Raw genomic sequence first — 13,101 nt, forward strand, 5'->3', positions numbered from 1 at the left:
CAAATATGCAGACTAAAAAAAATGCACAAACAGAATGAAATAGGAACTGAAGAAAAAACAATCTAGAATTTTAGTAAAGCTATGTTATTAAGGTTCATAGTCACCAGAAATATACTATATCCAATACTATATATAATGCTCATTTCTCAGTACACTGTAGGGTCAAAACAGCAGTGTCTCTAATAGGCAGAAGTACCCAGAATAAATTAAAGAAGGATTATGTCTCTAATTGTAATTAAGATTTTTTTCTTTGCTAATTTGAGGTCTGTCATATTTTCAAGGCTTTCAGAGTAAAGCTCATATAGGGGAAAACAGAATAAACACAAAACAACAAAAACAGATATATCTACAAGGGAATAAATCAGCATTAGAAGCCAATTTAAACAACACCTACAGTAAGACACTAAAAAAGCAGAGCAAATTAAACCTAAAAGCAAGCAGAAAGAATGATATAATAACAGAGATCATAAAACTGGAAACAGAAAAATAGCACAGAAAATCAAAGAAGCCAAAGCCAGTTCCTCAATAATATCAGTAAAATTGATAAAACATTAATAGAACTGATCAAGGAAAAAAGAAAAAACAGAGAAGATAAAAATTAGCAGTATCAAGAATCAGAGAAGGTATCAAAACATACCCTAAAGATACTCAGAGAATAATAAGAGACTATTATGAGCACCTTTAGGACAACAGATGTGATTATTAGAGAAAATGGACAAATTACCAAAACTCCCTAGAATAAATAACATGAATAGCCCTGTATCTACTAAAGAAACGGGATTTGTGACCAAAAACAAACAAACAAACAAACAAAACCTTCTCTGAAGAAAACTCCATGCTTGATGGCATCACTAAACATCATTCAACGTTCCTACCAAACATCTGAAGAAATACTAAATCTCCATAAACTTTTCCAGAAAACAAGAGGGATGAACACTTCCTAGCTCTTTCTATAAGGCCAATATTACCCTGATACCAAAACCAAAGTCATTAGAAGAAAATAAAACTACAGAACCACAGCCTTCATGAATAGATGCAAAAATCCTTAACAAAATATTAACAAATCAAATCCAGCAATATTTTAAAAGGACAACAAATCACAACCAACTGGGATTTATCCCTGGAATGCAAAGCTGATTCAACATTCACAAATCAATCAGTGTAATTCCCCATATCAGCAGGCTGAAAAAAAAGCCTCTTTAACTTTGTAAACATCTGCAGCTCTAGGAAGCATCTGACATAGAACACATTTTGGGAAGTACTGGTCTCTACCATCATCAAACTAATGATATCCTAATATCATTATCCAAATGCTTTGGCTTTGACCGGCCTATTTCTATCCTCAAGACAGGGAGTTTAGGACATCTGTTAGCTCTTCACTTCAGTCAACAGTTTATTGAGTACCTAACTCAGTACTTGATGTGGATTTGGATGTTGGGAATACAGCAGTAAACAAAGAAGTCAAAAACTCCTGTTTTCATGAAGCTTATGGCCTACCTCAACTATAGACACATTGACCTTTTTTTTTTTTTTTTTTGCCTGTAAACATAGGAGAAGACACTCAACTTTATCAGTAACCAGAGGAATGCAAAAATACCATTTCACACCATCTAATTGGTAAACATTAAACAGTTTGACAGTATCAAGTGTTGGAAATGATACTGAACCTTTAAACCCTAACTGATGGACGTATAAACTGACAGAACAACTGATGAATATAATTTAATAGTTAAAAATATTCATAGACTAGTACCCAGTAATTCCATCTCTCTCTCAAGAAACTCCTACACAATTTAAAAGTACTGTCATTATGAAAAAGCTAAAACAACTGTCTTTGGTAGAGGAACAGTTAAGCTGTAATTTAATTATACAATGTGAAGCTATTCAGCAACTGAAGTGAAAAAAATCAGATCTCCACTCAAAAACATAATGTTTACTAATAAAAACAGGTTGAAAAGTGAGATATCACTTACATAGTTATTATGAATACAATATAGAATAGTGTGTATGTTGTTTACGGATGATATATGAGTGGTAAAAGAACAAAAATGTACACGAGGATGACAAAAAACAACTTTAGAATAGTAATTATCTCGGTGGAGAAAGAAAGAGAAGAAAGGAGAAATGGGCTTGTTTATTTTCTGTAAAAGTTTATCTTGGAAAAAATAAAGCTAAAGCAAATATGGCAAAAATTAATATCTGTCAAATATGGGTACTGGTATCTAAATGTCAACACATTTACAATTTTAAGTAAAATTCCTAATGGCCTATTTCTTGATTTTTTTTCTAACTCCACAGTTTCCTTCAGAGTCTCACACAGAGAGTCCTCTAGGTTCATAATCATTCTGCCTGAGAAAGGCAGATTTGCCACCAAAACCCAAATCTTCCCTTGAGAAGGTTTTCCCCCACAACATGTTCATGAAGAAAGCCTTCTTTACAAATAATGAAGACCTCACCAGATTGGCCAGTGTATTTATACACTGCTCATAATGTGGCAATCAGGAGCATTTTATAGTTCCTCACTTTTCCTGCAGTGAAGCCAAGCCTTTATACTTGGGTGAGCCACTTTCCTGGACAAATGTCTAAAGCAAGTCCCCTAAGACCATCACAGAGGGACTGGAAATAACAACTTGGGGAAAGAATTTCTTCCAAGATTCATGCATTAATATAAGTTAAAGAGGTAGGTGGACTAAATTCCACCCAGTCAATACAAATTGTTCTGGTTCTCAGAACACTTCATGTTTATTTCATTCTAACTTTGGAAGACTTCATCAGTGTCCCTGATGAAAACACAAGCACCTCAGACAGCTTTAAGAAATGAAAATTAGCTCTCCCACTGACTGATGCATCTTGTGTCATCTTACAGGATGAAAAATGAATGCAGTAAAAGGTTTGCACTAACAGCTGTGTGAGAGCTGAAGGGGCTTTGAAGTCATTTGAACCTTCTATTCTGTACTGGAATTCCTTCTACAGCATTCTTGATTCACAGTCAACCATCTGGGCCACTGTTCAAACAAGTCCAATGACCCTGGGAGGTTACCTATCCCCCTGAAGGACAGTTCTTGTTAGAGTTTTATGAATGTAAATCTGCTTCATGTAACATTCATGAAACATTCACTGCCCAGTGGAATACCTTAGTTAGATTAAGTCTCTTCATTTTTTTTTTTTTAACCAATACCTGAGAAGAACCATCATGTCTTCTCTTTTCCAGGGTAAGCATCCCTATTTCCTTCCACCACTCTTCATTCAAAACGGCTCCTGAAGCCTTCACAAGGCTCACTGCCCACTTTTGAAAGCATTCCAGTTTGTCAGTGTCCTTTAGAACAGAAATAATTTTTTGGCTTTATGCTAACCTGGAAACTGCCTATTCTATGACATGTGACTGAACCTGGGAAATGCTGTCCTTGTCTTACCTGATATCACTACATAAAGATAATGGAAAAGAATGGTTATTTCAGGACAAACAGGTAAGGAAAAGCTACATTTAAATTCCTAAATATGAATCTAGAAGAAAAATGAAACTACATATGAAAACGTTACAGAAAAAAATGGAGGAAAGAAGGTTGATACTGCTGATGTCAAGCAGATATTTTACTCCCTAATGAAAGGCATGTGAAAACACAAAACTCAAAGATCTTTCTAGTGCAATCCAATACACGTGTCTAGTCATTGATACCTGAGTCAACACTTACTGAAAAGGGCTTGCAATCTTTCTTTTTATTTATTTATTTGACAGAGAGAGAAAGAGAGCAGCAGAGGGAGAGAATCAGGCTCCCTGCTCAGATCAGACTCCCTGCTCGGACTTGATCCGAGGACCCCAGGATCATGACCCCAGCTGAAGGCAGACGCTTAACCAACTGAGCCACCCAGGCACCCAAGGCCTGCAATCTTTTAAAATGGGAAGTTACACCTATGTTTTCCTATCCAACTTATACTAGAATGGCATACTTTGATGTTTTGATGTCACAAATTAAAAAATGAAGGTTACAGAAAGTAAACACTGCCACATCACAAAGCCTTTTAAAATGCAAATATTAAGTACTTAGTTGAGGTCACAAAGGAACCAAGAAAAATCAAAGGCTAACTTAAACTACAACAGTGAAGAAATTTTCCTGATGATTTAGTAATCCTCCAAATGGTAGCCAACTTTCCCTCTGGAATCATAAAAAAACAGACTAGACAAAGCAATGGTAGCAACCAAGTGGAACTCAACCATCAAGAAATGAATAAAACAGTAAATTTTTCCTTTTTTTCTTTCTGCTCTCATTTCCCTTTTCTTTTAATTAATTTCTAATTTTCATTTTTTTTTAAAGATTTTATTTATTTATTCGACAGAGATAGAGACAGCCAGTGAGAGGGAACACAAGCAGGGGGAGTGGGAGAGGAAGAAGCAGGCTCCTAGCGGAGGAGCCTGATGTGGGGCTCGATCCCATAACGCCAGGATCACGCCCTGAGCCGAAGGCAGACGCTTAACCGCTGTGCCACCCAGGCGCCCCTAATTTCTAATTTTCAAACAAAACACGTTTTTTTAAGTTTTTGAATCCAAATGCCATAATCACAAACCTTTTTTTCATAAGAAAGATTCTTGTTAAAATCATTACCCAATATACCAATGATTATCATTTGCCAAAAGATTAAGATGTAAAAAAGATAACTTTAATGAATATAACTAATATTTCACTGATGATTAAGAAGGCACTTCATAACCTTAGGCTCTCAAGAACATCATTACCTAGTAATATGTGTTTTCTTCTATACTTTTCAAAGCCCCGTGAAAACAAAATGTTTGCAGAATCACCATTTGCTTTTCAGAATTTATATAAAAAAGACATTATAGAGAGAAGCCTATACTTGGCTGCAGTGAGAACTGTTAGGAAGAGAACCAGACATTGCAAGGAGAACTACAAGTAAAGTCTGTAATAAAACTAAAATTCTAATTTGAATCTATCCTGCTAAAATGGTATAACTGGCATTATTTGATCATTTGGGGCAAAGCTATGATGTTCTCTAGAAAAGTCCTCCCTACTGCTTTGTGATGACTTGCTTTGATTAACATATAACTTAACGACTGATTAGGCTTATCCAACATTCTAGCAACCTTGAAAAGCATTAAAGGCTTTATAGCAGAAGTTAGAGAGAAATGCTAGCACCAGGAGATAACTGGGCTAATATTTTATTACTTTAATTGGTTAGAGGCATTGTTATAAAAACCCAGGGGCAATATGCACCTGATGCAGAGAAGACATTCATTCATTTATAGCAATGACTATAAAGCAAAAAATATGCTAAGCTAAGACTTGACTAGGAATGACACAGCTAGCAAATATCCCTCCATAAAAAAGAATTATAATAAATTACAAAATTGATTAATTTTAAAAAGGTTATTAGTAAAATTTTAACAAAAGTCACTCTAAAAAAAAAAAGTCACTCTAATGACCTAGTGAAAAAGATCACTTATGAAAAAGGATTCATCAGAGAGTAATATTTCCTTAAGAATGCTACCCATCAGAACATATGGCCCATCTACTTCCTTAGAACTCATTTGTATGGCGTATCACGTAGCAAGAGCCTGGAAAGCCCAGTCTCACTGGCTTAGCCTGTACTGAGATATTTCTAAGGAAATCAAGTTAAGGGAACAGCGACAGTATTCCAGACCTGCATATTACATAGATCTGACTCAGAATGAGAGGGTGAGGGAGGAACAATACATTTTGAAGCTCTCAAAATAATGTATGAATTTCACAAAAGCAAAGCAGAAGCTTTAAAAAAAAATCTATAAGGAGCAGAAAGCACAAAGCCCAAAAAGAAAATGAGAAGAATTTAAAAAGAATTTACCCATTTACTGTATTTCAAAGGTCCTGTAAATCCCATGGCTTCTATTATCTTCGTGAAGGCACCAACCTTCTCCTCAACAGGCTGTGGAGAATCCTTGGTAGTAGAAAGCTATTTCATCAAAAAGAAAGGGACAAAATCAGTTACAAAAAAAAATTTTTTTTAAGATTTATTTATTTATTTTAGGTGGGGAATAGGGAGAGAAAAACTTTTTTTTTTTTTTTTTTTTTTGAGAGCAAGAGCATGAACAGGGGAAGGGGCAGGGCAGAGGGAAAGGGAGAAGCAGACTCCCCATTGAGCAGGGAGCCCCATGCAGAGCTCGGTCCCAGGGCCCTAGAATTATGACCTGAGCCAAAGACAGACACTTAACCAACTGAGCTATCCAGATGCCCCTAGACAGAAAGTCTTAAGCAGACTCCTTGCTGAGTGTGGAGCCTGACATAGGGCTCGATCTTACCACCCTGAGTATCATGACCTGAACCAAAACAAAGAGTCAGACACTTAACCGACTGCACCACCCAGGCACCCCACAAAATAATGTTCAAAAATAGAATGCTTTTGTTTCTTATTAGATCTAAGGGTATTTTTTTATTGCTTAGATTTTTTTTCACCTAGAATTTTTAATTCTCATTTTTCTGGGCATCTTATCACTCAGTGCAAATATATCTGGAACTCTAATAGGTGTCCTTCAAGTTTCAGAGCCACCTCACTGACTATATGCCTATGAACCCATGTCTAGGAAATGACAGATTTGGGCTATCAGAATAAAAGTTCTATGGAAAAGAGTACTTTTAACAGGAAACATTGACCCTTACCTCCCAAAGAAGAATTCTGAGAAGTGGAATGCTCTATGTTTTTAGCATAACAGGAAAAGGAAAGAAAACTACTGTCTGAAAGCAGTCAAAAGTCATTCAAAATCAAAACTGACCAAAGCAAGCACTGAATAAGTGTTCCTAAACTCGTATTTTTTAGTATAACACATTTTATTAATGACTATAGAAGATACAAGTCTTGTAGTTTGCAAATAAACTCCAAGAAAAACCTATTCTAATGTTAAGCCTCTCCAAATGAAGGCAAGCTATATAATCAATAAGGAATTCTCCAAAAGTTAAATATTACTTCAAACATGTTTAACATACAAAAATCTTTACACTACTTTTAACATATAAAAAATCCGTAACAACTGTTTTCTCTAAAGGGTTTTCTAAGCAAGACAGTACAACAGAAGAAATACAGGGCACAGGATCAGAAGCCTTAGGTTCAAATATTCAGTTGGTCTGTCGCTTATCTTCGTGACCTTGGGCAAGTCACTTACTTCCATGAGCCTCACCTTCTGCATTCAATAAAATTCCTTGCCTCATCCAGCTAACCATTTTGCTGAGGTTCAAATAAGAACACCTGTGTGAAAGCAGTCTATAAATGTAGAAAACACTAATAATTCTCACCTTATTTGTGGTGTGATACTTCCTACTCCTCTGAACATCTATCCCATGAATCTGTTCTGATCCACCACATTCTAGGGACTGGCTCACCTGAGGCCACTGGGGGATTAAAAAAAAAAAGATGTAAGCAACAGAGAGCATTCACTTGGACAGTTACTCTGAGTAGAGCTGCTTCAAAATTAAGACTACAGAATCTCTCCAACCTTGCTTAACGTAGCTCCTGGTGATCTGATCACCAAAAGAATCCAAGATGGGCACTTAAAATTGTGTCTGGTAGGTACTCAATAAACATCTGTTGGCTACCTGAATAAATAAAAGGACTCGGTTCTGGAAACCTGGAACTAAATACATCTGAGTCAACTCTAGGAACTAGAATTGCAGTAAAGACCTACCTAAACAATGGCAGCAGTGTGGTATATGGGGGGGAGGGGACTCTTAACAGTCAATTTTAAGTTTAAAGCCTGATTCTGCCACATATAAGCTGGGTGGCCATGAGCAATTTACTGAACCTCAGTTGCAGGGAGGATTGAAGATAACACATGTAAAGTAATTTCCACAAAATAATAAATAGAAGCTGCCATCATCACCATCACCACCAACATTGTTGTTCAGATCAGAATTGCCTTCCTTTTATGTTCTCATTGCACTTGAATGCATTTTGGCAATAAAATAGCCATTATTTACAATCATCACGTGCCAGGTACTATGCTAAGTGCCTTACATATACTGCCTTCTTTAATACTCACCATAACACTATTAGGTTGGTATTAAAATTAAGACCAATAAACACAGTTTTGAAAACAAATTCCCAAGGGAAAAAAATTTCATGTAAGAGAGCCTCACTGCAGCATTATTCACAAGAGTGAAAACTGGGGGGGAAAAAAGTCCAATAAGACGGTTAATTAAATTACGGTAAAGTCACTCAATGGAAAATCAGGTAGTCATTGAGATTTTTTTAAATACATTTTATTTTTTAAAACAGTTTTATGTTCACAACAACACTGAGCAGGAAGTACAAAGAACTCCCATAAACCCCTTCTTCATACACTCACATCCTCCACTATCAGCATCCCCCAGCAGAACAGGACATTTCTTACAATAGATGGAACCTACCCTGACACATCATTATCACCCAAAGTCCTAAGGCTCATTATTGTTGGCAACATGAAAACACTTGTATGTATAAAATTATAGGTAAAAACATAAATGCATATGGGCATCTCTAAAAGAAACATACAGAAATTAAAGAGTTATTTTGTTAACAGAATTATGGGTGAGGGAGCAGAAGGAGGGTTACCCCTTCAATTCTGGTTTACTCCAAGAAAAGAGGGAAAACATGAAATAAAAATGATTTTTTTTTCTTTAATCCTAATGAGGGAAAAACAGAATTTCTAATTGACAGTTATTTACTTTTCTTTCCAAATACGGATATAAAAAAATTAGTTAGGATTTTCCTGGTCAGTCCTAAGAACACTTATGCTTTAATTCATAGGTATTAAGCAGGCTTTGTAAAACAGACTAAACACAGAACACGTCCCATTATATTACATACATCAATATAATGGTTTATCTAGAACACAAAGCACTCAAACAGGTTCAAAGAACAACGGACAATTCCAACTAGCCATGCTTTGGGGCAAACTCTCTTTTACTAGATTACATGATCCTTCTCTTCTCCCATAGCTCCAGGAGTAACCAATGGATTCCTGTGTGATTGTCTCATCGACTGCTACATTTCTGTCCTACCATTATTCATAAGTTAACATTTAACACTATTTGAACTATTGCAGTACCTAGGTATCTAGTCCCAAGAACAACACCTTGTTTCCCCATACCTACACATATTTATGAATACACACATTTACTATTTGTTGTTCTTGCCCCCCAAAAAAGATTCCCTTGACCTTTAAAGACAACAATTTTTCCTTTCTTTATTTCTTTTTTGTTTTTTTTAGATTTTATTTATTTATTTGACAGAGAGAGAGACAGCCAACGAGAGAGGGAACACAAGCAGGGGGAGTGGGAGAGGAAGCAGCAGGCTCCCAGCGGGGCAGGGAGCCTGATGTGGGGCTCAATCCCAGGACCCTGGGATCACGCCCTGAGCCGAAGGCAGATGCTTAACAACTGAGCCACCCAGGTGCCCCAATTTTTCCTTTCTTTAAACTGAAGAGATACCAATAAACAACTTTTTGTACAAGGAAAAAAAATACCCTGAAATACTCAAATGTCACTTTTTCAAAGAGGCTTTCTCTGACCATTTTATCTAAAATAGTTTATCATCCCATCATTCTCCATCATAGCAGTAGCCTGTTCATTTCAGTCACAGTACTCATTATAATGTATAATTATATGTTTATGAAACTTGCTTATTTTCTATCACCACTACCAAAAAGATCCATGAGGGTAGAAACTAGGCATATTACCAGAATCAAATGCAGTGTGTTAGATATGGGAAACACTCCAATATTTGTTGAATGAACAAACTCAACCACTTATATGGTTATTTCTTATTATTTCCTTCTTGTCTTTATCTACATACACGCCATGTATATGTGCTTCATTCACCCAATCTTTATTTAATGCCCACAATATGCCAGTCTTTGTGTGAGGTTTTAGGATACAAACAATCCCTATCCTCAAGCAGCTCATAGTTTTATGGAGAACAGAAAGAAGACTCACTACACAAGAAATGGAACCAAATATCACATTTCAAAATGGTAAAAGGGGCACCTGGGTGGCTCAGTGGGTTGAGCATCCAACTCTTGATCAGCTCAGGTCATGATCTCAGGGTCGTCTGATCAAGCCCTGTATCAGGGCTTGGCACTCAGTGGAGTCTGCTGGAGATTCTCTCTCTCCCTCTCCCTACGCCCCTCCCCTTGTTCGTGCACTCTCTCTCTCATAAATAAATCTTTTAAAAAATAAAAATAAAAAATAAAATAAATAAAATGGTTAAAGATCATATACTGCCCCCCCCCACACACACAGAAGTGTTAAGCAAAGATGCAGAGCAACCAGAACTCTCATACACTGCTGGTGGGAGTGTAAATGGTACAATCACTTTGGAAAATTATTTGGCAATATCTACGTAAGCTGAATGTATGCACATTCTAGAAAACTCAGCAATTCCACTTCTAAGTATATACCCCAAAAGAAATGTGTACATATGTTCACCAAAAAACATGTACAAGAATGCTCATAGCAGCACTGTTACTAACAGCTCAAACTGGAAACAATCCAAACACCCATCAATACATAAATGAGTCATGGTATATTTATATAATAAAATACTACACAACAAGAATGAATAAACTAGTACTACACAGAGCAATACTGATGAAGCAAACATACAGAGTACATACTGTATATTTAAAACGCAACTATTTTATGATATTCAAGGTGAAGACTGCGGTTAACCTTGGCTATGGGTAGTGACTGGGGGGCTCAAGGAGCTTCTTGGGTTCTATTTCTTGATCTGGGTGCTGGTTAGTTCACTTTGTAATGATTCATTGGGCTGTGCACTTACGATTTATGCCTTTATATTTTTATTATACTTCAATAAAATGTACAAAAAATGCTTAAAGGTATATAATAAACTATGTAAACTATAGAAATTTGGAGGCGAAAAGAATTACATACAGTCATCCAAAAAGACTTCACAAAGAAGCCTTAAGAAGTGGGCAGGACAAAGGAGGTGAGAAGTCAAAGTGGAGGGAGTGCAGTAGAATGGAAGAGAAAAGCATGGAGGCAGAAGCCCCAGCTCTGCCTATCATAAATTTGTTTTGAGAACCAAATAAAAAAGTGTATGTGAAAAAGATAAGCAAACTATAATGCATAACATAAATGCAAAGACCTATTCCAGACAACTCCAATGATAAACTCTTGCAGGCAGCCCCTCATTTAAATATAAGATTTGACCCCCTTTTTTTTTTTTTTTTTTTTTTTTGCTTTCAGAAAGGTTCTGAAAGTAAAGAGACCTCCCTGATCCAAAAGAAAGAAAGGAGGAGGAAGGGAAGGGAGGGGTGGGGTGGGGAAAGGAAGAGAAAGGAAAAAAGAAAAAAAGGAAGGAAGAAGGAAGGAAGGACTCCAGCAATTCTGGAACATCATGGAATATGTAACTGGTCCTTTTAGAAAAACTATAAGCTCTACCAGGGCATAGTCTACCTTATACTTCTTTTATTTTCTGTCCCATTGCTCAAGATCATTCTGGGCATGGAGTCGGCACTCAATAAAACTTAGGTGGATTTTTTTTCAATTTTTTTTTTTTTGTTGTGGGTTTTTTTGGGGTTTTTTGGGTTTTTTTTAAATAAAAAGACAATCTGGAGAAGGTCCAGAAAAGAACCACAGGAATGATCAAAGAGATGAATAAAAGGTCCTAGTGGAAAGGTTAAAATGAATTGAGGCTGTTTAGCTTGGAGAAGAAGCAACTGAAGAACTAAGGAGTAACTCAGAATAACAACACTTGAGCTGGAAGAAATCTCAAAGATCTAAGTCCAACCTTTTCACTTCGCAGATGAGGAAACTAAGACCCAGGGAAAGCTTGCAACTTGAGGTGGTTTTAGGACAATTTTTTAAGTTTCAGTTTATACAGTAAGGATAAAATTCACCCAAATAGCATGAACACACATATAGCAACAAAAACAGCAATTACAACTTATTGAAGATCTCCTATATGCCCTGCACCTATATGTTTGATGTTTTACTTAAATTATCTGACAACAACTTTGCAGAGTTGATACTATTTTCTCCCATTTTAGAAATGAGGACACTAAGGCCCAAAGAAGAAAAGTTCTTTTTTTAAATAACGGATTAAACATATATTCAGAGCTATCTTCTTTCCCCTATATCAAGCTGCTTTCAAAAACCTAAGTAGAGGCCAGTGACATATGCTCTGCACACTAAGCACAATATCTTAATTTCTACACATTCCAAATACCATTCTCCAGTTAAAGGAACCAAGGTTCCTTAGAGAAATTGCTGAATCTAAGGCTAAAGCAAAGAAAATACAACATGAACTTGAAACATCTTGTGGTGCTAGGAAATAAAGAATGTTCAAAAATGATGAAAGCATGTAGAAAGGAACTTGAATGAGTTCCTAAGAGCCAAACCTGGGACAATTTGATCCACAAAATTAATAAAAAGCAAGATGAATTACAACTCACAGAGGGAAGTAAACATCTATGAGCTCATACTGATATAAATAATTGGATAAATAAATGGAGAAGTAGCAGCTCTTCTTTACAGTAGAATTCCAAGCAATAAATATAGCAGTCATGATGGAAATAGAAAATCATCATTATACAAAACCACAGTAATGATTACGGCAGTCAAGAACCATCAGTAGAATTACCACATAATGCATAATCTCACTTCTGGGTATACATCCACAAGAATTCAAAGTAGGACCTTGAAGAGACATTTGCACACTACAGCAGTGCAGCATTATTCACAATAGGCAAGATGTGAAAGCAACCCAAATGTCCATCAAAATGGATAAAGCAAATGTGGTGTATACATATAATGGGAAATTATGCAGCCTTAAAAAAGTGAAATCCTGTCACATGCCACAACATGGATGAACCTTAAGGACATTATGCTAAGCAACAAAAGTCACAAAAGGACAAATACTATATGATTCCACTCATATGTAGTATCCAAAATAGCCTAAATCATAGAAACAGAAAGCAGAAATGTGGTTGCCAGGGGTGGGATGGAATGAATTAGTGTTTAAGATTTAATTTATTTATTTTTGCGGTTTTGAGAGAGAGAGAGAGAGAGCGCGCACGTGCACATGAGCGGGGGGGGGGGGGGGGGGGGGGGGGGGGGGGGG

The 13,101-nt window shown here is 36.4% G+C and overlaps 1 protein-coding gene across 2 annotated transcripts in view; it reads right to left on the reverse strand.

Annotated features, from left to right (window-relative positions):
* LOC103669803 (ubiquinol-cytochrome-c reductase complex assembly factor 1) overlaps positions 1-13,101 on the reverse strand; it is a 92,497-nt gene that overhangs the window by 63,243 nt on the left and 16,153 nt on the right. The window contains exons 3-4 of one of the 2 annotated variants that reach the window (XM_008698157.2): positions 7,278-7,373; positions 5,836-5,943 (exon numbers count right to left, since the gene is read on the reverse strand). In XM_008698157.2, the coding sequence (XP_008696379.1) occupies positions 5,836-5,943; positions 7,278-7,373 (204 nt within the window). The remainder of the gene's footprint in view (positions 1-5,835; positions 5,944-7,277; positions 7,374-13,101) is intronic. The other variant, XM_008698158.2, reaches the window with a different exon arrangement.

The sequence above is a fragment of the Ursus maritimus genome, unplaced genomic scaffold (assembly GCF_017311325.1).
Source record: "Ursus maritimus isolate PB19 unplaced genomic scaffold, ASM1731132v1 scaffold_22, whole genome shotgun sequence".
NCBI classification, from domain to species: domain Eukaryota; kingdom Metazoa; phylum Chordata; class Mammalia; order Carnivora; family Ursidae; genus Ursus; species Ursus maritimus.